At 43.9% G+C, this 25137-nt stretch overlaps 1 protein-coding gene across 4 annotated transcripts in view; it reads left to right on the top strand.

The window, feature by feature from the left end:
* Positions 1-1713: 1713 nt before the first annotated feature.
* The window catches only part of ncoa4 (nuclear receptor coactivator 4), a 44253-nt gene continuing 20829 nt past the window's right edge, over positions 1714-25137 (top strand). The window contains exons 1-3 of one of the 4 annotated variants that reach the window (XM_070865812.1): positions 1714-1788; positions 21984-22144; positions 22304-22444. In XM_070865812.1, coding sequence (XP_070721913.1) covers positions 21995-22144; positions 22304-22444 — 291 coding nt within the window. In that variant the 5' untranslated portion in view covers positions 1714-1788; positions 21984-21994. Of the gene's footprint in view, positions 1789-18087; positions 18185-21983; positions 22145-22303; positions 22445-25137 lie in introns of those variants that run through there. The other 3 variants (XM_070865814.1, XM_070865811.1, XM_070865813.1) reach the window with 3 other exon arrangements.

Consider the following 25137-nt stretch of genomic DNA (forward strand, 5'->3'; position numbering starts at 1 on the left):
GGCAGGAAAGTGGAGTTGAGACCAAGAGCAGACCAGCAATGATCTTTTTGAATGGCAGAGCAGGCTCGAGGGGCTGTATGGCCTACCTCTGCTCCTATTTCTTATGTTCTTATGACACAGGCCCAATGGGCTGAATGGACTCCTTCTGCGCTGTTAGAGTCTGTGGATTCCTCTCATAGTTTCAGGAATTTCCAAACCTTTGCATACAAACAGCAATGTGATAATGACAAAGATAATCTGTTTTAGTGATGTTATTTTGAGGGAAAAATATTGGCCAGGACAGCAGGGAGAACTCGTCTGCTCTTCTTCAAAATAGTGCCATGGAATCTTTTACATCCACCTGAGAGAACAGATGGGGCCTCAATTTAACATCTTGTCCAAAAGACAGCACCTCTCACAGTGCAGCACTGCACTGGAGCGTTACCCTGGATTTTGTGCTGAAGTCTCTGGAATGGGACTTGAACCCACAATCTTCTGACTCAGAGATGAGAGTGCTCATTCATCATTCATAGGCAGTCCCTCGGAATCGAGGAAGACTTGCTTCCACTCTTAGCATGAGTTCTTAGGTGGCTGAACAGTCCAATACGAGAACCACAGTCTCTGTCACAGGTGGGACAGATAGTCGTTGAGGGAAAGGGTGGGCAGGGAACCTGGTTTGCCGCACGCTCCTTCCACTGCCTGCACTAGATTTCTGCATGCTCTCGGCAATGATACTCGAGGAGCTCAGCACCCCCCCCCCCCCCCCCCAATGCACTTCCTCCAGTTAGGGCGGTCTATGGCCAAGGAGGAGGCGTTCTGCCTCTGGTTTCCCTTTCCAGAAGAAGGTGTAACTTTCACCTTGTTCCTTGAGCTGGCCTTCCCCTGCCCGTCGGGTCTCGCTTAGGGCTGCGATGTCGATATCAAAGCGTCTAAGCTCCCGGGCAACTATGGCGGTGCGGCGTTCCGGTCTGTCGCTGTTGGGGTTGTCCGTGAGGGTCCTGACGTTCCAGGTCCCGAACTTCGTGTTAGAGGAGTGGAAGATGCCTGTGCGTGATTTATTTTAGCATGGGGTGATCGTTGCATGCCGGCTACTACACGGGCTTTGCTGAGCGAGGTCTTGGTCCAGTGGCAAGGGGGTCCAGGACATCTGGAGACCAGGCACTGCTATATGGGCCTAATTGCCTGCAGCGAGGTGTTAGCCGCAGGCTCGGTGCTGGGTAGCGCCTTTGATGGTAGGTTTGTTTGGGGGCAGTGCTACCCACTGAGCGACGGCTGACAGAGGCTTTGGGAGGCCAGTACCACTGAGACACCAACCCAAAGGGGGGAGTGATAGCTTCAATTTGGGAAAGCCTCCAATCACCGGAATGAGTGAGCGCTTGGTGACCACTAGGGGGCGGCAACCAAGGCTTATACTCGCCCCGCCCCTCCTGGTGAGCCCAGCCGGGGGGCGGGGCATCACTGAGGGAGCCCGCGCCCGCGGACTCAACCATCCACCAGTTGTGGAGGGGGGGTGTCCATATCATTTGACAGCAAGACAATTATCATAAGCATTCATAATAATATAAACTCATGAGTGATGTGAGTTATAATTTTAAATATGTTACAGAATGCGGACTTTGTTTATTTTTGAAGGAGTGGAATCCGGCACAAGAGCTGAAGTGACCAACCATTTCCCCCCCTCAGCTGCCGGTGAGATTGGACGGGTCCGGGATGCCCGCTCTGTTCTCGCGGGACTTGGCGCGGGCTCGCGGCTGAAGGTGAAGCGGCGGACGGCGGGGTGCGCGAGCGGCGGCTGGTGGCCCGGACAGGGTGAGCGGGGCGAGAGAGGGAACCGGGGACCGCGGGGAGAGTGTTGGTACCGGGGACACGAGGCCGCTGCTGCCGCTCCTCCTGCCGGACGGGGAAGCTGTGTTGAGCCGTTTATAAGGGGCCGTGGTCTGCGGGGATAATGTGGGGGCGGTGCTTGGGCTCAGGGGCGCGGCTGGGCTGGGCCAGTTGCTCCGCCTCTCCCACTGACCTTAATGCCCCCTACATGTCTCTGAACCCAACAGGAAGGCGGGTATTATTACAGCCATGCAGACCATGAGCTTGGTGGCAGTTTTGAGGGCCTGGTCTTCGAACACTCTTTTCCTCGCACTGGAGGCGGTATTGGATCTCGTCGTCAATACCAGCTCTTGTTGATAGGAGGCTGCCGAGATATGGAAAGTGGTCCATGGTGTCCAGGGCCACACCGTGCATCTTGATGACTGGGGGGCAGTGCGGAGCGGTGAGGACAGGCTGGTGGAGGACCTTTGTCTTACGGATCTTCCTGTCATCGCTGAGAGCATGCAGAAATCAAGCACGGACAGTGGCAAGAGCATACGGCAAACCTGTCCCACCCACCCCTTCCCCCAACTGCCATCTGTCCCACCTGTGACAGAGACTCTGGTTCTCATATTGGACTGTTAAGCCACCTAAGGACTCATTTTAAGAGTGGAAGCAAGTCTTCCTCGATTCTAAGGGACTGCCTATGATGATGATGAATGCCCCCTGAGCCCCGCTCACTGGCTGGGAGCCTTGGGTAACTCTGTTCTCCCTCGATTTCTGTATTTATGGTTTGTCCTGATTCTAAAACCAGAACTACGGGCCATAAATAAAAGATAGTCACTAAGTGTCAGCTGTGATTCAGTGGGCAGCACTCTCGCCTCTGAGTGAGAAGGTTGTGGGTTCAAGTTCCACTCCAGCGACTTGAGGAAATAAATCTAGGCTGACACTCCAGTCCAGTGCTAAGTGAGTGCTGCATTGTTGGAGGTGCTGCCTTTCGGATGAGACGTCTGCTCTCTCAAGTGGACGTAAAAGATCCCATGGTACTATTTCAAAGAAGAGCACAGGAGTTATCCCCGGTGTTCTGGCAAATATTTATCCCTCAATCAACAGAACCAAAAAACAGACTATCTAGTCATTATCACGTTGTTGTTTGTGAGAACTTACTTGTGCACAAATTGGCTGCCGTGTTTCCCACATTACAACAATGACTACATTCCAAAAAAAAAGTACTTCATTCGCTGTAAAGCGCTTTGAGATGTCCAGTGGTCGTGAAAGGCACTATATAAATCCAAGTCTTTTTTTAATAAATCCAATAGAGAATTTAGGAGAAACTTCTTTACCCAGAGAGTGGTTAGAATGTGGAACTTGCTGCCACAAGGAATGGTTGAGGCGAATAGTATAGATGCATTTCAGGGGAAGCTAGATAAGCACGAAGGAAAAAGGAACAAGAATATATTGGGGTGGGAGGAGGCTCGTGTGGAACACCTGCATGGACCAGTTGTGCGAATGGCATGTTTCTGTGCTGTGATTTCTGTGTAATTTTCTCTCCTTGGAAACATACGAACAACGACAGGAGAGAAAAAGACCCATTGCTCCATCTAGCTTATCCCATATAGTCATGGTGCCTTGTGCACCACAGTAAAGACAGTCCCCACCCATGCAATCTTCAGGGTGAGGGAAAAAGCCAGATAGAAACCCAAGGCAATTAGGAAGGAAAAATCTCAAAGTTTCCTCTCTGACCATCTTGGGTTAACAAAACTAGTCTAGGGCACCACTCTGGCCCTGATTAATGTTACCACAACATGATCTTTGCCCCAGTCCAGCTCTCGATTGATGAAACTCAGCTAATCGACATTCACCACACGTCGACATGTCCACTATTTTAAAACCCGAACTGCTCGTGTTTAACATCACGAGATGAGAGCAGTCCTGAATGGATTGGTCATCTGGAAAAAGTAGGTCCATTGAGGCCAGTTTATTTCTTGTAGAATGATGCAGCACAGAAGGACCTTCGGCCCATCTTCTGTGTGAATGTGATGAGGTGAGGACAGCATCCCACTAAACCCAATATAAAAGCTGCTCTCGTACCAGGCACATAATAATTCCACTTCCTTGAAAATATTCAGTTCCCAGAACAGGTTTTCTTTTGCATAGTTCTTGTCAATGAACAATTGAACACAACTTTGTAAACACATCGAAAGACCAGACAAAATTACAAACTGACAAGAGTCTCCATCTCAACCATTGACTATTCAGTTCTGGTGTTTAGTTCAGGGGTTTGAGTACTTTACCCGACATGTGTGTGTTTCGACTGCCGTTTACATTACAAACCACTACCGAAAAAATCTACCACCCCACCTGTCTGAACTTGTACGTTACAATCACTGAGGGATTGACTGCTGCGTGTCAATTCAAGGTGTTGCCTTTTAGACAATGAGAAAGAATGGGACTATTACACCCTGCAGCGTCAGATGACGAGACGTTCTATTGCTTCAGTCTTCAGGACATTGCCAGGAATCTGGTTGGGCAGAAATGAACAACTTGCATTTATATAGCGCCATTCACGACCTTAGGACATCCCAAAGCACTTTACAATCAATGATGGACTTTTGAAGTGTAGTCACCATCAATGTTCCCTTTAAGCTGTATGGCCGTGCAGTGTCTGGAGCTCCCCCACAGTCAGCTCAGCGGCTTTTAAATGGGGAAAAAATGTATATGCGCCGTATTTTGACTGGGCTACGTACCCAAAATAAATTAAAGGGAACATTGATCACTGTTGCTATGTAGAGAAACATGGCAGCCAATTTGGGCACAGCAAGGTCCCATAGATTTTTAATAAAGGAGTAGTAAGACTGGTCTGGGATCTGTGAATGCCTTCAAAGAGACATTTTGCTCACTACAGACGAGAAATAAAATGGATTCAGCAGACTTGTGCTCCCAGCAACTGGCCTGAGCCAATCTGGAAAGTTTACCTTGTTAGTTATCATCAGCTGTGCTGGAACCACTCTTCAGGAGCCAGCAGCTCTACAACCACACAAAGCCCAACATAAAAGCAACTTTCATATCGGGCACATAATTCAATATTATAATGTGGGATGGAGGGAAGCTCGAGTGGAGCATGGACTGGTTTGGGCCGAGTGGCCTGTTTCTGTATTAATGACTTGGATAAAGGGACCGAGTGCAATGTAACCAAGTTTGCTGATGATACAAAGATGGGTGGGAAAACAAATTAGAAGGACACACAAAATCTGCAAAGGGATATAGGCAGGCTAAGTGAGTGGGCAAAAATTTGGCAGATGGAGTATAATGTAGGAAAATGTGAGGTTATCCACTTTGGCAGAAAAAATAGAAAAGCAAATTATAATTTAAATGGCGAAAAATTGCAAAGTGCTTCAGTACAGAGGGACCTGTGGGTACTTGCGCATGAAACACAAAAGGATAGTATGCAGGTACAGCAAGTGGTCAGGAAGGCCAATGGTATCTTGGCCTTTATTGCAAAGGGGACGGAGTATAAAAGCAGGGAAGTCTTGCTACAGCTATATAAGGTATTGATGAGGCCACACCTGGAATACTGCGTGCAGTTTTGGTTTCCATATTTACAAAAGGATATACTTGCTTTGGAGGCAGTTCAGAGAAGGTTCACTAGGTTGATTCCAGAGATGAGGGGGTTGACATGAAGATAGGTTGAGTAGGTTGGGACTATACTCATTGGCGTTTAGAAGAATGAGGTGATCTTATCGAAACATTTTAAGATAATGAGAGAGCTCGACAAGTTGGATACAGAAAGTATATTTCCACTCATAGGTGAAACTAAAACTAGGGGGCATAGTCTCAGAATAAGGGGCCACCCATTTAAAACTGAGAAGAGGAGAAATTTCTTCTGAGGGTTGTAAATCTGGAATTCTCTGCCTCAGAGAACTTTGGAGGCTGGGTCATTGAATATATTTAAGGCAGAGATAGATAGATTTTTGAGTGATATGGGAATAAAGGATTATGTGGAGCGGGCAGGGAAGTGGAGCTGAGCCCAAGATCAGATCAGCCATGATCTTATTAAATGGCAAAGCAGGCTCGAGGGGCCAAATGGCCTACTCCTGCTCCTATTTCTTGTTTTCTTGTGTTCAATTGACCATAAGCCCTTGGAGCTTCCAGCTAATTATTTTAATAATTAAAACAAGTAGGTGTTTTTGTTAATTGCTATTGTGGTGATATAACCTAGTGTGGTCTGTTAACTGAAGCTATAATGTTGGCTTCGTGGGATCAAAGTCTGTTTATAATCCAAACTCTTCTATCTCCAAAACAATTTACAGACACCAAAGGTCGTAGTTCAGGTCATGTCGCTGATCATGATAAACTAAGGGAGAACAGCAACTATGCAAGGTCCCCAAACTGCATTTAGGTCAATGATGTTTACAGTCTTTGTAATGCATTTGTTTTTATTTTGTGGTTTAATTTATTTTGGAATTCAGTTGAGGGGCTTGTGGCGGTAATCTCCCATTGAAAGTGACGGGAAGCTCTCTTTCTGGTCTTGTGTGCTCCTGTGATTAGTCAGTGGAAGTGTGTGCGTCGGGGACAAATCCTGCTTAATGTTTAAAAAATAATAATTGCAAGTTAAAGTTGGCTTTTACAGGACTATTGTCTGAATTGCAAGTACAATAATGTTCCCCTTTAGTCTAATTTAGCTCATGTTGTTTGTATTGGGCAACGTTACCAAATGACAGTTACTTCTGTTTATAAAAAAAACCTTGCTCTGCTTCTATTCATTTACAAAGAAAGACTTGCATTTATATAGCGTCTTTCACGACCCCCCCCCCGGATGTCTCAAAGTGCTTTACAGCCAATGAAGTACTTTTGGAGTGTAGTCACTGTTGTAATGTGCGAAAGGCAGCAGCTAATTTGCGCACAGCAATGTGATAATGACCAGATAATCTGTGTTAGTGATGTTGATTGAGGGATAAATATTGGCCAGGACAACGAGCTAACTCCCCTGCTTTACTTCAAAATAGCACCATGTGATCTTTTTCGTCCACCTCAGAGAGCAGACAGGACTACGGTTTTAACATCTCGAAAGACGGCACTTCCAACTGCATCGCTCCTTCAGCACTGCACTGGAGTATCATCCTAGATTTATGTGCTCAAGTTCCCTGGAGTGGAACTTGAACCCACAACCTTCTGACTCAGGCAGGAGTGCTACCCACCGAGCCACGGCTGAAATCTCCTCCTGCGCAATGGGGGCAGGAGGAGAATTAGCTGGCCTGAGTATCTCCAAAGTAAATTTTGTAATGGCAATTATGGTATCAGACTGCAGTGACCTTGAACAGTCTGGTTGCTGATGAAATCTTGAATGCTTTTAATCCTTAGGCATATAGAACTCATGACAATTGCTTGGGTAAACTTTTGCAGTGACGTTTTTTCCAACAGCTGCCAATTTCAGCCATTGTCCATAACTATCATTGTTTGATTATAAGATGGCGAGCACTTGTATGCTGTCTATGGAACCTTGGTCCTTCATCAATTACAGTTGTGTGTGAGCACTGGAGGGTTTCTCCTTTACGGGTCATTTATTCCAGTGAAAGGTTTCCATGCCTTTAATGACTAGCTAAACATTCTGCTTGACTTCATGCATCGGTCATTCCAGCTCCTGGGAATTGGACAATCAAATTGCTCCTGTCATTGGAGTGTTCTGTAGGAATGTGATCTAACTGTAGCACGGTTCTGCTCTAGCTGCATATTTAGCTGTTGCAGAATTCTTATCTGCACTTATTGAGTGAAAATTAGAAGTTGGCATTCTGCAATCTTACCGTGTGATGAGGTTTTAACATAATGTCGATCAGAAGGTCTCTTTTAACTCATGCTCACCAATACAGGGATTCCCACGTTTATTTACTAGATAAACGTTTCAAGTTACTCATTTTAGGCAGTTTTTAAAATACATTTTCTTCCACGGAACTTTGTTACACCTCCAGGGGAGAGTGCCGTCTAGACAGTTAACGAAGACTGCACGGACATATGGCAACAATGTCTTGTAACTCATCACCCGGCTGTCGCTAGACAGCTCTTGTCACTGTATCCGTGAGGAGTGTGGGGAGAAGGTTCTTGGGGCTAACTGGTGGGGTTGGGGGGGGGGGGGGGGGGGGGAGGTTGGCTATGCCTGTGGTTTCTATTTGGTACGTGGCAGCTAGTTGGTGCAGAGGAGGTTCTGACTATTTGATAATTCCTTCAGGTCTTCTAAACTCTTCATCTTCCTCAACATAACTTCATAAATAGGATATACGGCACAGAGACAGGCCATTTGGCCCAGCCAGTCCATTCTGCTGTTTATACTCCACTCAAGCCTCCTCCCGTCTTCCCTCATCTAACTCTTGTCCAGTATCAGCTGTGGCTCAGTGGGTAGCACACTCGCCTCTGAGTCAGCAGGTTGTAGGTTCAAGTCTCACTGCAGGCTGACATTCCAGTGCAGTGCTGAGGGAGCGTTGCACTGTCGGATGAGACGTTAAATCGAGGCCCTTAGTCTGTTCTCTCAGTTGGACGTAAAAGATCCTATGGCACTATTTCTAAGAAGAACAGGGGAGTTACCCTGGCCAATATTTATCCCTCAATCAACATAACAAAAACAGATTATTTGGTCATTATTACATTGCTGTTTGTGAGAGCTTGCTGTGCGCAAATTGGCTGTTGCATTTCCCACATTACAACAGTGACTACACTTCAAAAGTACTTAATTGGCTGTAAAGCGCTTTGAGACGTCCAGTGGTCGTGAAAGGTGCTATATAGATGCAAGTCTTTTTCTTATCAGTATAACATAGAAAATAGGTGCAGGAGTAGGCCATTCGGCCCTTCGAGTCTGCACCGCCATTCAATAAGATTATGGCTGATCATTCCCTCAGTATCCCTTTCCTGCTTTCTCTCCATACCCCTTGATCCCCTTAACCGTAAGGGCCATATCTAACTCCCTCTTGAATATATCCAATGAACTGGCATCAACAACTATCTGTGTCAGGGAATTCCACAGGTCAACAACTCTCTGAGTGACGAAGTTTCTCCTCATCTCAGTCCTAAATGGCCTACCCCTTATCCTAAGACTATATCCTTCCTCAGACTAGGAGACCAAAACTGAATACAATATTCCAGGTGAGGCCCCACTAAGGCCCTGTACAACTGCAGTAAGACCTCCCTGCCCTTAGCTATGAAGGCCACACCTGGAGTATTGTGTATTGTGTACAGTTTTGGTCTCCTAACTTGAGGAAGGACATTCTTGCTATTGAGGGAGTGCAGCAAAGGTTCACTAGACTGATTCCTGGGATGGCGGGACTGACATATCAAGAAAGACTGGATCAACTGGGCTTGTATTCACTGGAGTTCAGAAGGATGAGAGGGGATCTCATAGAAACATATAAGATTCTGACGGGACTGGACAGGTTAGATGCGGGAAGAATGTTCTCAATGTTGGGAAGTCCAGAACCAGGGTTCACAGTCTAAGGATAAGGGGAAAGCCATTTAGGACCGAGATGAGGAGAAACTTCTTCACCCAGAGAGTGGTGAACCTGTGGAATTCTCTACCACAGAAAGTTGTTGAGGCCAATTCACTAAATATATTCAAAAAGGAGTTAAATGTAGTCCTTACTACTAGGGGGATCAAAAGGTATGGTGAGAAAGCAGGAATGGGGTACTGAAGTTGCATGTTCAGCCATAAATTCACTGAATGGCGGTGCAGGCTCGAAGGGCCGAATGGCCTATTCCTGCACCTATTTTCTATGTTTCTATGTAACATACCATTTGCCTTATTTACTGCCTGCTGTATCTGCATGCCCACTTTCAGTGACTGATGAACCATGACACCCAGGTCTCGTTGCACCTCCCCTTTTTCTAGTCTGCCGCCATTCAGATAATAATCTGCCTCGTGCTTTTGCCCCCAAAATGGATAACCTCACATTTATCCACATTATACTGCATCTGCCATGTATTTGCCCACTCGCCTAATCTGTCCAAGTCACCCTGCAGCCTCTTAGCGTCCTCCTCACATAACCCTCTATTCCTATCTTTTTCATATGTTTATCCAGCTTCACCTTAAATGCATCTATACTATTTGTTTCAACCACTCCGTGGTCGTGAGTTCCACATTCTCACCACTCTGGGTGAAGAAGTTTCTTCTGAATTTCCTATTTGATTTCTTTGTAACTTTCTTATTGATAGCCTCTAGTTTTGCTCTTCCCCATAAGTGGAAATACTTTCTCTGTATCTACTCTTATCAATACCTTTCATAATTTTATAGACCTCTATTAGGTCATCCCTCAGCCTTCTCTTTTCAAGAGAAAAGAGACTCACCCTGTTCATCCTTTCCTCAAGAGTATAACTTCGCATTTCTGGTATTACCCTTGTAAATCTTTTTTGTACCCTCTCCAATGCCCATATGACGACCAGAATTGTACACAGTATTCCGTGTGATCTAACCAAGATTCGATACAAGTTTAGCATAACCACCTGATGTTGGGTGTTTCTGTTGGATTTTAAAAAATAAATATAAGCCTCTCCAGAATGATCATGGCATCTCCAAATGTCCAACTTGACGAGCAAGATTAACTTGCTGGCCAGCATTATCAGATTATGTGTCATTAGGTGCTTTGTACTTATTTAAGCAAGGCAGGGCATTCCAGTGATGACTGCTTTTTGCTATTTAACTTTGTTCCTACTGCCACTCTAATCAAGGCCCATCGAGGTGGAAGACCTGAAGTTGATGTGGCTTGGATGATTGCCCTCCAGCAACCACTGCCATCTTCCTTTATGCCAGCTATAACTCCTATGGTCTGCTTCTCCGATGAGCTTGAATCATGTTCTGTTCCATGAATGGAGGTCTTTGCCTCCATCTTTGTGCCCCCCCGTCCGATATTTTGCACATATATGAACCGTTATTCCGCCTCATTATTCCATTCATGTGACTGGCTCGGCCACGAGCTTCGCACAATCTTCCAGACCCGATCCAAGTCTGACTGCCAGCACTGCCTCACTGTGAGCGTGAACAACATTGGGCATCCACCTGCGATGATGTGTGTGTGTGTGTCTTCTGTTGGGAGAAGCTGGTTTGGCTAGATCAGCGCTCGCCTCTCTACAACAGGAGCATAGCGGGCTAGCTCAAAGTTTGTTTGTATTGCACGAGTGACCCTCCAGAAAGAAAGAAGCTTTTGTTGGGGACAGCTTCTCTCATACTGGTCCGGGAGGCTGCTGGGGTGTCAATACTGATGGAGTGTTTGCATTAGCAGATGCTGATCAGCCTTGTGTTGGGAGAGAGAAGTTTGTTTGTAATGCAAGACAAGACGACAGGGCAAGATAACACATTAGGCACTTTGAGCTGTGCTGTTTTGTTGTCAGTTCCCAAAGCACAGCCTTTTGTGCAGCGAGTATATAAAGTTGATAGGAATTGATAAATCCAGCTAGCAGGAAAAAACAGTTTAAAAACTCAGTTGGCTGGCTCAGCAAATTTAGCAACTTTATCCTGGCAGTTGTGTAAGACCAGGGCTTTAGTTTAGGGAACACCAGCACAAACACCCTACTGACACCAATATAAACGCACGTTGAATTCTGGGTCCCAGAGAACGACATCAAACCAACCTCCTCCATGTGCCGCCTTTTTACGCTTTGGCTTATTAGTGGCTGATTTGGAAAAAAGGAGACTGGTCTTCTGTACATGCAGTGGAGGGGGTGGAAAAGATAGTGTTGATTCGCTAGAGTTTAGAAGAATGAGAGATGATCTCATTGAAACATACATAATTCTTACAGGGCTTGACACGGTAGATATGGAGAGGATGTTTCCTCTGGCTGGGGAGTCTAGAACCAGGGATCACAGTCTCAGAATAAGGGGTCGATCATTTAGGACTGAGATAAGGAGAAACTTCTTCACTCAGAGGGTGGTGAATCTCTGGAATTCTGTACCCCCCAGAGGGCTATCTGTGCAGGCTCAGTCTTTGAGTATATTCAAGACAGAAATCGATAGATTTTTGGAAATTAAGGGAATCAAGGGATATGGGGATAGTGCAGGCAAGTGGAGTTGATGTAGAAGATCAGCCATGATATTGAATGGCAGAGCAGGCTCGAGAGGCTGAATGGCCTACTGCCTCTAATTCTTAGGTTCTTATGTACTCCAGTTTGAGAAGCCAACACGATTTTCGTTTTTTCCAAACAGGAGCCGGGTTCGGAACAGGCGCAGTGCATTGTGCACTTGAGTTGTGCAATTTTTATATCCTGGTGCAAGCATGCTCACCCAGCTCAGTGCATCGCACAGGCAGACGGAAAGTGTAGTTTGAGGGCAGTCAAAGCAACTCAATAAAGTGAGTATGTAGGAAGTTGAAAGCAGTGGGTCAAGTTTTATCTCTGAGCTTTCGTGGCCTATTTGTAACGGGGCCTGTGTAACTTGTGTGTTTATAGTAGTAACTAAATTCTAGTATCGATACTAGACTCCTGAAACAAGCACTCTACTCCGAATTACATCACGGCAGGCGAGCCCCAGGAGGGCAGAGAAAACGCTTCAAAGCCTCCTTGAAAAAATGGAACATCCCCACCGACTCTTGGGAATCCCTGGCCCAAGACCGCTCAAAGTGGAGGAGAAGCATCTGAGAAGGCGCCGAACACCTCGAGTCTCTTCGTCGGGAGCACGCAGAAGCCAAGCACCAACAGCGGAAGGAGCCTGTGACAAATCAAGCACTCCAACCACCACCTGTGACAGAGACTGTAGATCCTGCATTGGTCTCATCACTCACCTTAGAACTCATCTTAGTGTTGAAGCAAATCATCCTCGACTCCGGAGGACTACCTAAGAATATACCTGATCAATGTCGGGCTGTTTTCTGTGATAGAATAAAATTGACCAGAAGACCACCCTACTTAGCTGGCATTGTTGCAATTAATTCATTTATTGTTGTCCCTAACTTGGATCAAGTGATGGTCTCAGAATGTTGGTGAGATCTGTTCATTAATTGCCTCATACTCCTCAGAACACACTATAAAAACAGCTTGATTTTGTCACTAGGGAGAAGATCAGGAGATTGAGCAAGAGTTGTGAGCGGGCCCCCGAAGGTTTAGGAAACGCTGGGTGTTGGGGAGTTTCAGAAAGTGGAGAGTTTGTGTTGCACATTTAACATGTTTGGTTCTGTGATTTTGAAACATTCTGAGCAGCTTCAGTGCAAGAAAGAGGGAGCGAAGGGGCAAGGGGGAGTCACATTTTCTTCACCATCACTGCTTTATTGCAATGAAAAGGGCAAGATCTGAGGTTATTGACTTTTGCTAGAATGCGGGTTGCTTGAAAAATCAGCAGCAGCTTTAATGGAAAATGGGACATTCAGTTTCGATTTGAAATTAGAGTCCACTCCGGTCTGTTTGTTCTGGCAAATGGAGGTTTGACTTGGCTGAAAATTGACCTTCCTTTTCCTTGAATTCTGAAACTGGAGACAAGGATAGATCTTGTGCTGGTGCCAGTTCCGATGACCACGTGTAAACTTGGCAAGGACCTAATGACATGAAACTCAACAAAAATCTTATTTCCTTGTTGCTTAACCCCCTCCCCATTGATAAAAGGGAATTACATAACCAGCCTGCTTACCCGAATTAATGGCATTGGGTCTCTGTTTAAACAAACAGCCACTTGCATTGTTTCCACAGCCCATATCTTGGCTGTACATTGAGCTTTTAATGTTCCATTTATCTAAAACCACAACCTGACACACTTGGTGTATGTTTGGGCAGGGGGAGGCTGATAACATTTAACTCTTTTGATACTAAATGTGCTTTTCACCATTCGAATGTGCACACATTCTCTTGTATTTATCTAGTCTTAATTCAAAGTTGCTTAAATGACCCGATAATTAAATTTTTTTTAGTACTGAATTCCCACATTGCTGTTGCAAATTGTTGGATAACTCATAATTTCAGTGGACAGAAACCTTTGAATTATCATGTGTACCGTCTATAACTTTCTCTCTAAATAAAATGAACAGACGTTTTCCTGATTCTTCACGTCATTTTGGAGCAAGATTTGATCATCTTTTGTGTTGGTGTGCTTCTCTGCAAGGGTTCAAAATATGTTGTCAATAACGGTGCTTGTTTTATAGAATATTAACTTCTAAACTTAATTGAGATTGATGACTTGAGGCCAAAATCCAAGCAGTTCGCTGAGTTGTGCTTTGTACAAGAAACCTTTACCTCTTGTTGGGAGGTGGGCACACGTGCTGCGTACCATGTGATATTTACTGAATTAATGCCATGTTACCTATTTCTTTGTTGAGAAACCTAGTTAAGGGGTCAAGAAAGGTGATGAATATTTTATCATGGGGAATGTGTTGGACAGCATATTTATAGTTGAAGGTTCAGAGACATATTGACGATGTTTCTATCAAAAGAGAGAGAGGTTGGAAGCAAAAAATGGGGGAAAAGTACCTGCTAAATGACAGACTTATAGTTGTATCTTATAATGCAAGATAATATAAGAATACGATTGTCGTCCGGAAGGACTGCACAGGCTGCGTTCTTTTCTCAAAGGGAAGACGTGAGAGGTGACCTAATCGAGGTCTTTAAAATTATGAAGGGGTTTGATAAGTTAGACATAGAGAAGATGTTTCCACTTGTGGGGGAGACCAGAAATAGGGGTTCCAAAATCCAAATGGAAATTCTTTACTGTGGAATGTGGAACTCATTACCTACCACATGGTGTGGTTGAAGCGAATAGTAAAGATGCATTTAAAGGGAAGCTGGATAAGTCCATGAGGGAGAAGGGAATAGAAAGTTGTACAAACTGGCCTGTTTCTGTGCTGTAAATTCTATGCAATGTAATTTTGAGAGAGGTGCTGGTCTTGGACAGGCATAGGCTTTACAGAGAGAGACTTATTCAAGGACAAAGATGCATTTGGTATAAAGAAGGAAACTGAGCTGCCTTCATGAGTACAACTGATCCAGAATTTATCAGACTTTGAGGGTCGCCTTAGGTATTATGAATCCTGTCCTTTCTAATGTGGAGAGGCTTGTTTTTAGTTTGGAATGCTTGCTTATGTGACATGTAACCTTGGCCCAACTGCTCCTCCTTCATTATGTCTAAGAGGGCATTCCATACTACCTATAGCTGTATAAAATGGTATATTGAAAACCATCACACAGCACAAACAACTCTCGGAAGCCTTGTACAGCCTGCTGGCATTCACTTCAGATTAACGCCTCGTCCTAATTCAGAGCAACCCAAGCAGAGAGGGGAAGGTTGTTTTAGATTTACATACATGGAATAATAATACTCAAAGGGCTGCCTCTATATACCACGTACATTTTACACTGTTTTAGCCTGGCAGCGTTATTTCAGATGACACGGTAAAGCGAGGCCCTGTCTGCTCTCAAGTGGATGTAAAAGATCCCATGGCACTATTTTGAAGAGCAGGGGAGTTATCCCTGCTGTCCTGGCCAATATTTATCCCTCAATCAACGTAACAAAAACATTATCTGGTCATTATCACGTTGCTGTTTGTGGAAGCTTGCTGTGCGCAAATTGGCTGCTGTGTTTCCCTACATTACAACAGTGACTACACTCCAAAAAGTACTTCATGGCTGTAAAGCGCTTTGAGATGTTCGGAGGTGGTGAAAGGCACTATAGAAATGCAAGTATTTCTTTCTATGCACTCAAGACTGCTTTCGTATGGAGGGAAAGCTTTATTTGTGTGATGAAACTATTGTCGGGTCACTGTACACGTTCAATGGCTGGTTCGAGTCTGACAAACTCTGCTATCTAGGGCAGGGAGGTGTTGGGCTACATCTTGGTATTGTATTCTGTATGCACAATTGGCTTTCACACAAACCCGTCCTGTGACGCACTCCCAAGTGTAATGTTTTAAAGCGGCCCATCATTTCTTTCTCTGTGGTGCTTTTTGAGAACTTGTAACCAAATGTGTCTGTGTGCATATACCTTGGATTTTTATAGTCTGTTTTCAGATTGGTGTTGATGCATGCTCTTGGCCAATCTGGTGTGTAGCACGTTACAATTAGCCAGGGTTCCTACAGCAGCAACTCCTGCTGAAAGTGCATGTTGGATGTGGAACAGAATCGGGCTTAGCTGTGATTATTTTTCCAGCACTTCCTCTCCACCCTTCCTTCATGGTTGAATATTCTGATGACAAACATTTGTGCATGGCACCATCAGGCAGTTGGTGCCCATAGAACTGTATCTTGGCGAAGCATCAATGCTGTTAGATAGGTGAGCAAATAACCTTTCACTTAGGTCACCTCATGTTGCACTCATACGGCTAAAGGGATCAAGGGATATGGAGAGAAAGCAGGAATGGGGTACTGAAGTTGCATGATATTGAATGGTGGTGCAGGCTCGAAGGGCCTACTCCTGCACCTATTTTCTATATTTCTATGTTTCATATTCATGCTAACAACAACTTGTTTTTATATAGCTCCTTTAACATAGTAAAACGTCCCAATGTGGGGGGTGGGGGGGGGGGGGGGGGGGGGAGGAGGAGGAGGAGGGCGCTACAGAGCTTAGGGCATAGGCAGCTGAAGGCACAGCCACCAATGGGAGCGATTATAATCAAGGATGCTCAAGAGGGCATAATTTGAGGAGCGCAGACATCGAGGGGGGGGGGGGGGCGCGAGGATTATGAGGCTGAAGGAGATTAGAGAGATAGGGAGGGGCGAGGCCATGGAGTGGTTTGTAAATAAGGATGAGAATAACAACATCTTGTATTTATCTAGCGCTTTTAACATAGTAAAACATTCCAAGGCACTTCACAGGACTGTTATCCAACAAATTTGGACACTGAGCCACATAGGAACCATTAGGGTAAGTGATCAAAACATGGTCAAAGAGGCAGGTTTTAAGGAGCATCTTAAAGGGAGAGCGAGGTAGAGAGGTTTAGGGAGGGAATTCCAGAGCTTAGTGCCTTGGCAGCAGAATCCAGGCGCCAATGGTGGAGCGATTAAAATCGGCGATGTGCAAGCGGCCAGAATTGGGGTAACGCAGATATTGCGGGTGGTTGTAAGGCTGGAGGAAGTTACAGAGATGGGGAGAGGCAAGATCAGGGAGGGATTTGAAAACAAGGATTCAAATTTTAAAATTGAGGCGTTGCCAGGCCGGGAGCCAGTGTAGGTTAGTGAGCACGGGGGTGATGGGGGAAACGGGATTTCACCTTGACGTAGAGCATCATAATGTTACATGAGGAGATTGTCTGCAAATGGCCGCTCCCAGGCTGCCTGTAACCAGCAGTTTTAATGCATAAAAGATAGCAAAAAGGAATAACTAAGATGCAACAGTACACGTATTTCTTACGACACTTAGGATTGTGGGGCTATTCAGAAGACTTATACTTTTCCTTTCATGGAATTTTACAGCACAGAAGATGTCCAACTATTCTCAGTACCTCTGCTCTTTCCCCAAGCCCTTTTAATTTTATTTCAGATATTTATTAACCAATACCATTTTAACGATTATTATGGATTCTGTTTCCATCACTAAGGCATTCTTCTGCATAATAAAAGAAAACTTCTAACCACTTCTCGTTCTTTTAGTGACGACCTTAAATTTATGCCCTCTGATTACTGACTCACCGATTAGTGGAAATTGTTTCTTGTGATCTACCTCATAATTTGAAGTACTGAAATCAACATCGCCAGATGCCAAACACATGGCCTGTTTTACCTGATCAGGTGCATATTAAGATCCCCGTGGCAAGAACAGATGAGTAAGGTTTTAGATGTAGACCTTTTATGTTAGTTCAGAATTCCAGCATCTGCAGTTCTCTTGTTTTTTTGCACTTAAAACTAATTCTGCTCATAAATGTCAACCTTACTTTGTCTTTGCCGTTGCAGATGGACCTGCTGCCTGCTCCAGCATTTCCATTGTTTGCAATTCAAAGAATGTAATTGTACGTGAAAAGCTTTGGGATGTTTTTGAGAAACATGATAAAAATATAAATGGTTTCTTGAGACTTGGATCCTTGTTCACTCTCAAGATTTTTGCAACTACATTATGAGAATGGTTGAGTTTAAATCAAGGCGTTAATTATCTTCGACATTCCGGGGAAATAGTTGCAAAAGTTGTCTTTATTTCTCCCCATGCTGTGGAGAATTTGACGACTTGTCTCTTTACTCTGCTTCCCCTGTGCTGGGGCCCTGGCTATGTGCTTCAGCGACCGGCCGTCGCTGTCCCCCCTCTGGGCCCCCCCACCAGTGTACGTGCGGCTGGCTGATGCGGTAGTGGCGGACTGCTGACGTGTGGGAACATGCGTGGGGGCGTGACGTCAGCGCGCAGGGTGTGCGTGGCGTGCGGCGGTCCATAAATATAACCGGGGAAGCGGGCCGCTTGGGTAGTCGGACGGCAGAGGAGTAGGGGAAAGTTGTGATTGTGTGGGGGTCTTCGCTTCCAGCCGCCTCACAGGTACACGTCCTGACATTGGGCCGAGTGTGCGCCGCATACCTTTATTTTTTAACCGCTATTGTCCCCACTGTGCTAACGGGAGAGGCCGCTGTCCGCCGAGGAGGGGCGGTGAGGATCAAAGCGAAGGCCCGGCGGCCATTGTTGCAAGTGGCTTCCAAGTTGGAAGGCATCTGGGCTTCGTTCTCTTGTGGAACCCTGGAGGGCAGATTCGGTCTCATCCTCTGCTTTATTTCAATATCAACCCACCAGGCCTCAATGTGCACACAGTTTCTGCTTCGCTCTTGACGAAAGTAGACCTATTATTATAACTCAGGGTAGTCTTATTAGGTTTGGGATTGCAGGGCAAATTGGAGGATATGTGACCCTCCTATCATTCCCATGTGGTCCAGAACTACATATAGTTTTGTTAAAGTTGATCATTACCTGTTGATTTTTGTTTTGCAGTTATTTTATTTTTAGGTTATTTTGTTTTTAAGCTGCCAGTTAAGTTGTGGGGTTGGCTCAGGGTGACTTTAATTAGATGCAGCAAAATGACAGTGGATGTGTGGCATTCCCATGGTCGTGAAACGCTGCTGGAAAGATGTTTGTTTTGGTAACTTTACATTTTTGTTCCTCTTCCCCCTCCAGACGAGCAGTAAGATCAGATTCCTCCCTTATCCACAAACACTGGGCCGTCAGTGGGTAAGAGGTACATTTGGAACCAAGAGAGAAAAGAATAGCAAGAATGTAATGGTCTGGAAGAGATTGTGTATACAGTTGTATTGGAGTTGGGTGCTGGAATCTGCTTTTTTTTTAAAAAAAAGTTACGGCTGCTGTCAATCTGCTGATTTCACGTACAGAACAGTGCATGTTTGTGACTAGGCTCTTTACTTGGATAATTTAAGGTTAAATTGAACAGAATATTGTAGCTAGCAGTCAGGTAGATTTAAGAGGGGGAGGGTGAGATGGACAAGAAATGTGGAATGCTCCAGCCCCCCCCCCCCCCTCCCCCTTCCAAAGCAGCATAAGAAATAATTTAAAGTACAGTCCCATTTTTAAAGCGTTTGCTTTTACCTGTGTTAACAAACCTCTCCCATGGCTAGTTTAATCCCTCTTTGTTATGTTCTGCTGGAGAAGACTTTAGTTTCATTGCTGTACAGTTCATCTTCATACTGCTAACTTATGGATAATCATATCACAAAGGACCAGAGTTGGGTGAATTGTACACATTAGCCCAGTTTGCACTGTTGATGTGCAATCTTTGATGCACAGGCATAAAATGAGCCGAGTGATACTGGAATTGGGTAAAGGAGGGTCAATTTTTATGCAAGCAATATGCATACTTAGGCAGGGTGTGTGCGTGCTGTATCTTTTCTAGGAATAGCCTTGATATTCAAAGCTGCTTTGGTGCTGTAAATCCTCAAATTGTGTTTTCATATGCAGTTTATGTACATGAAGAGTTTGATTCCTATCAATGTAGGCGAGTGTTTTTCTGAAAAAGTACCTAATGTACAGAAAACTTTCAGAGTACCTGTGCTATTCAGTATAATGAATGTATTAATTTATCCCCAACTTATAATGGAATTTAAAATTGGCATGTGCAGTTTTAACGTCATTTTCATAATGAGGAAGACTTCACCTACAGTAAGTTTAATTAGGATTGCTAAACCAGGAAATGTTAAATTCTTTTCTGTGCATACAAATATTAGAGCAACAGTCATGCACCATATAATTTGCCTGTCTAATTTGAGCATCATTCTCACAATGAGGAACACTTTACCCAGAATCAGTGACCTGCCAATTTAAGACAGGATTGCTAAACCAGGAGATGTTTGACTACATTTTTCTGTGGCTGCAAATGGTGGAGCAACAGTGCCTCAACTTTTATATACTGTAATGTAAAAATGAGCTGAGGTACCTGACAAGGCAAAGTGCTAAGATCCATGAAGAAAACCTAGCCCGCATGCTTGTCTGGGCAAATGTTCAGGTATTTGAGTAAAATAATTCACAGGAAGAGTGTAGTTATTTGTTGGCATGGTATTTTGAGTCTCGGGTTTTCCTGAGGTATGTGATTTGTGACTTTCTCATTTTTAAAAAAAAAACCCAAATGGCTATGATAGGTTTGGTTGCAAAAAGCCCTTTAGATCTCTTGCTTCCAGAATAACAGCCCTATCGCCGTCCCATCATAGATTTAGCTGTTTATCAAACAGGTCCGGTGTCATGGCCCAAAATGTCCTTCTCTTCCTGCAGCTGCAAATCTCTCTCTGCAAAGAACAAAATTCCCATTTTTGCCAGAGCTCCACTATATTTATGGGAATACACTTAATTTGTCAAATCATTATATGAAATCCAGATTTGCCATAACATCCTGCTACCAAAATAAAGATGTTAAAATTACCAAGATATCTGTTATGTTGGCGGCATCCTTTAAGGTCCAGATCAATGAAAATTATTCAGCGGAAATCGTAGTGTTGTTGAAACGCCTCATTTTGGTCGCATGCATTTCCTAAATAGCTGGTAACCCCATTCAAACACTTATATTCATCTTCAGAACTGGATTTAATATCATCAAATTACCTGTTTGTCTACCCAATTTATTTAGCTTATGTCTTTTCTATTGAATAAACTATGATTTGGGCTAGCTAAGGCTTTCTAATTAAAGGTATACAATGAAGCTCCTGCATGCAACTTGCACTTCCAGTAAGTGTTGCACTCATTGTAACCTTTTGATAACACCTGTTGTTATAAAATCGTGTATTCTCCGACTCACTCTGAAAAGTGCCACAAAGTCTGACTTATAAATCCCTCCTATCAATCTCACACTTTATGTGCCATGCATTTTACATTTGCACTCGATTGGTCACAGTATGCTTTCATAAATGCAGCAAATTACAGTTGACGAGGCAGAGAACATGCAAGATAAATGCAAAGGGAAGCAGATAGGAAAAACTACTAATGAGACCTATTAAGGACATGAAATAAATCAAGTTGAGAGCGGTGGACAAAATCAACCAAAGAAAATATTAAATATTTTTAACTGCCACCTTCCTTTTTCTACTAGGCTGACCACTTACTGCATAATAGATAATAAAATGATTAAACTTGCCTATACAGTAGCCTTTGAAGTGTGCACTAGTGCTTTCCATTAGGATTTTTTTTGCAAAGCATCAAGTATTCAACTAGAGAATTTTCCTGAGAAACTATATAATGAAGGGCTTTTTGTTAAAATTAAAATTTAAACATTACACATGTAAAAGTGGGAGCTAAAATAGTTACAACAGTTTATATACAACTGTTTATACCCAGGCTAGGAGCTCCTGGAAGGGCTGCAGCATCATTCAAGTTCAGAGTAACATTCCTCCCCAGCCTCGCAACCCGGTTCCCCCTTGGTTCCAAGATAAGCGTAACACCTGATTCACCATGAGCAGCACCTGCTGTAATTTAAAATAAAATATCTTTAGTTCTAATTATATGGTGGAATTAACAAGTGATTTGGCGATCCCAACAGAATATTGGGGAGAGGTCAGATTGCTAAGTGACCTTAAACACTGTACATAAGAAATAGGAGCAGGAGTAGGCCATTTGGCCCCTCAAGCCTGCTCTGCCATTCAATAAGATCATGGCTGATGTGATCCTGGCCTCAACTCCACTTCCCTGCCCGCTCACTGTAAAATCAGCCAGGATTTGAACAGAGAGTATTTGGAGTTCTTGGCATTGAAGTGACTGCATTTAATGGGAGTTGATTGGGAGCGTGACTTCCCTGCTAATCTTGCACGCTCATGTCACTGTTGAATTTATCTTGACTTCCTTCCTTTTTCAGCAGAGACCAAGATGAACCCAACACACAGCCAGGGTGGGGAAAGTACTAGCTTCCAATGCAAGGATTCGTTAATGAACTGTTTGCAGGCCAAGCGAGATCTGGAGACGGCCATCACCAATGTCATTCAGGCCGATCAGGAGATAAAAGCAAACAGTCATGAGGTAAGCCTTGCTTTGGACTATGTCAAGTGGTGGGCACTATTTTAAGTAACATCAAGTTTTTGTTAATACTGCAACCTGTAGTTTTTATTCATTGTGATAGAGGTGTATAACATTTCCTGGAAAAAGAATGCCATTGCTTAATTCCTCCTTCTTTTGTAGGTAAAATTTCAAATTCACAGCTGTATCAGCCGTCACATGGAGTGCCTGCGGAGTAGGGAGGTTTGTCTCTTGGAGCAGATCGACCTTGTGCAACAGCTGAAGGAGGAGTCCCTGCAGCAACAGATTCAGCAGCTTTACTGGGTAAGGGAACAGCTGCTGTGTCATTATAATAACAATTCCAGGTGTTGGTATTTAAAATGAGAAAAACAACACATTAGGATCTCTGGATATGCATATTATCAGAATTGGGAGCAGGAGTAGGCCATTTGGCCTCTCGAGCCTACTCCCCCCATTCAATGAGATCATGGACGATTACCTCAGCCCCACTTTCCTGTACTATCTCCATATCCCTTGATTTCCTTAATATCCAAAAATCTATTGATCTCTGTCTTGAATATACTCAACGACTACGCCTCCACAGCCCTCTGGGGTAGAGAATTTCAAAGATTCACCACCTACTGAGTGAAGAAGCTTCTCCTCATCTCAATCCTAAATGGCTGACCCCTTATTCTGAGACTGTGACCCTTGGATCTAGACTCCCCAGCCAGAGGGAATGTCCTCCCTGCATCTACCCTGTCAAGCCCTGTAAGAATTTTGTATGGTTCAATGAGATCACCTCTCATTCTTCTAAATTAGAGAATATAGGCCTGGGGACCATGTAATGCTTGTGTTTGTTTGTTTTGAAGTTTTTTGTAAATAATGTGCTTTATAAGATGCTGAATTATGTATGTTGATAGATTGATCCTTTCTTTATATTAAAATCCTAATCATAGACGCAGCTTATTAGTAATAAAACAAAGCTAATGTGTACAATAAAATCTGAAGCTAGTAATGTATCTTAGGACTGAAATGATCAGTGTTTTGTCCTCTACTATTTCCCCAACATTGCCTGCCTCCAGCCTATCTCTGCCCCTCCGCCACTAAAATCGTTATCCATGCTTTTTATCATTTCGAACATAAGAAATGGGAGCAGAAGTAAGCCATTTTGTCCCTCGAGCCTGCTCTGCCATTTAATAAGATCATGGCTGATCTGATCATGGACTCAGCTCCATTTCCCTACCTGCTCCCCATAACCCTTTACTCCCTTATCGCTCAAATATCTCTGCATTAAATATATTCAATGACCAGTCTCCATAGATTTACAACCCTCAGAGAAGAAATTCCTCCATCTCAGTTTAAATGGGTGGCCCCTTATTCTGAGACTTTGTCCCCTTGTTTTAGTTTCCCCATGAGTGGAAATATCCTCTCTGCATCCACCTTGTCGAGCCCCCTCATTTTCTTATGTCTCAATAAGATCACCTCTCATTCTTCTGAACTCCAATGAGTATAGGCCCAACCTATCTTCATGTCAACCCCCTCATATCCGGAATCAACCTAGTGAACCATCTCTGAACAACCTCCAATGCAAGTATATCCTTCCTTTTTAAATACAGAGACCAAAACTGTGCGCTGTACTCTAAGTGTGGCCTCACCAATATCCTGTACAGTTGTAGCACGACTTCTGCTTTTTATACTCTCTTCCCCCTTGCAATAAAGGCCAACATTTAATTTTCCTTTCTGATTACTTGCTGTACCTGCGTACTAACGTTTTGTGTTTCATGCACAAGGACCCCCAGGTCCCTCTGTACTACAGCACTTTGCAATTTTTTGCCATTTAAATTATAATTTGCTTTTCTATTTTTTTCTGCCAAAGTGGATAACCTCATATTTTCCCACATTATACTCCATCTGCCAAATTTTTGCCCAGTCAATTAGCCTGACTATATCCCTTCGCAGATTTTTTTGTCCTTCTCACAATTTTCTTTCCCACTCATCTTTGTATCATCAGCAAACTTGGCTACATTACACTCGGTCCCTTCATCCAAGTCATTAATCTAGATTGTAAATAGTTGAGGCCCCAGCACCAATCCCTGCGGCACCCCACTAGTTACTGTTTGTTAACCTCTGGTTTCTGTTAGCCAGTCCTCTCTCCATGCTAATGTATTACCCCCAAGCCCGTGAAATGTTATCTTGTGCAGTAATGTTTTATGTGGCACTTTATCGAATGCCTTCTGGAAATCCAAATCCATCACATTCACTGGTTCCCCTTTATCCACCCTGCTCGTTACATACTCAAAGAACTCCAGCAAATTTGTCAAATATGATTTCCGTTTCATAAAACCATACGGACTCTGCTTGATTTGAATTATGCTTTTCCAAATGTCCTGCCACTGCTTCCTTAATAATAGACTCCAGCATTTTCCCATTGACCGATGTTAGGCTAACTGGCAGTTTCCTGCTTTCCATCTGAATCCTATTTTTAAATAGGGGCATTACATTTGCGGTTTTCCAATCTGCTGGGACCTCTCCAGAATCCAGGGAATTTTGGTAGATTCATCCAGTATCTCTGCAGCTACTTCTTCTTCTGGATGTAAGCCATCAGGTCCAGGGGACTTGTCTGCCTTTCGTTCCATTATTTTACCAATACTACTGCTTTAGTGATGGTATTCAGTTCCTCTCTCCCTATAGCCCCTTGATTATCCACTCTTGGGATGTTGTTAGTGTCTTCTACCATGCAGACCAATACAAAATATTTTTTCAACGTCTGCCATTTCCCTGTTCCCCATTATTAATTCCCCAGTCTCATCCTCTAGGGGACCAACATTTACTTTTAGCCACTCTTCTTTTTTTTATGTACCTGTAGAAACTCTTAACTATCTGTTTTTATATTTCGTGCTAATTTACTTTCCTAATCTATCCCCTCTCTTATTTCTAGGCTTTATTATTCTAATATCGTCTGCTGCGTTCTATAAACTCCGCCTGATCTAAAACAGCTGCCCATCTCCTGTCCTGCA

The sequence above is a fragment of the Pristiophorus japonicus genome, chromosome 22 (genome assembly GCF_044704955.1).
Source record: "Pristiophorus japonicus isolate sPriJap1 chromosome 22, sPriJap1.hap1, whole genome shotgun sequence".
NCBI classification, from domain to species: Eukaryota; Metazoa; Chordata; class Chondrichthyes; family Pristiophoridae; genus Pristiophorus; species Pristiophorus japonicus.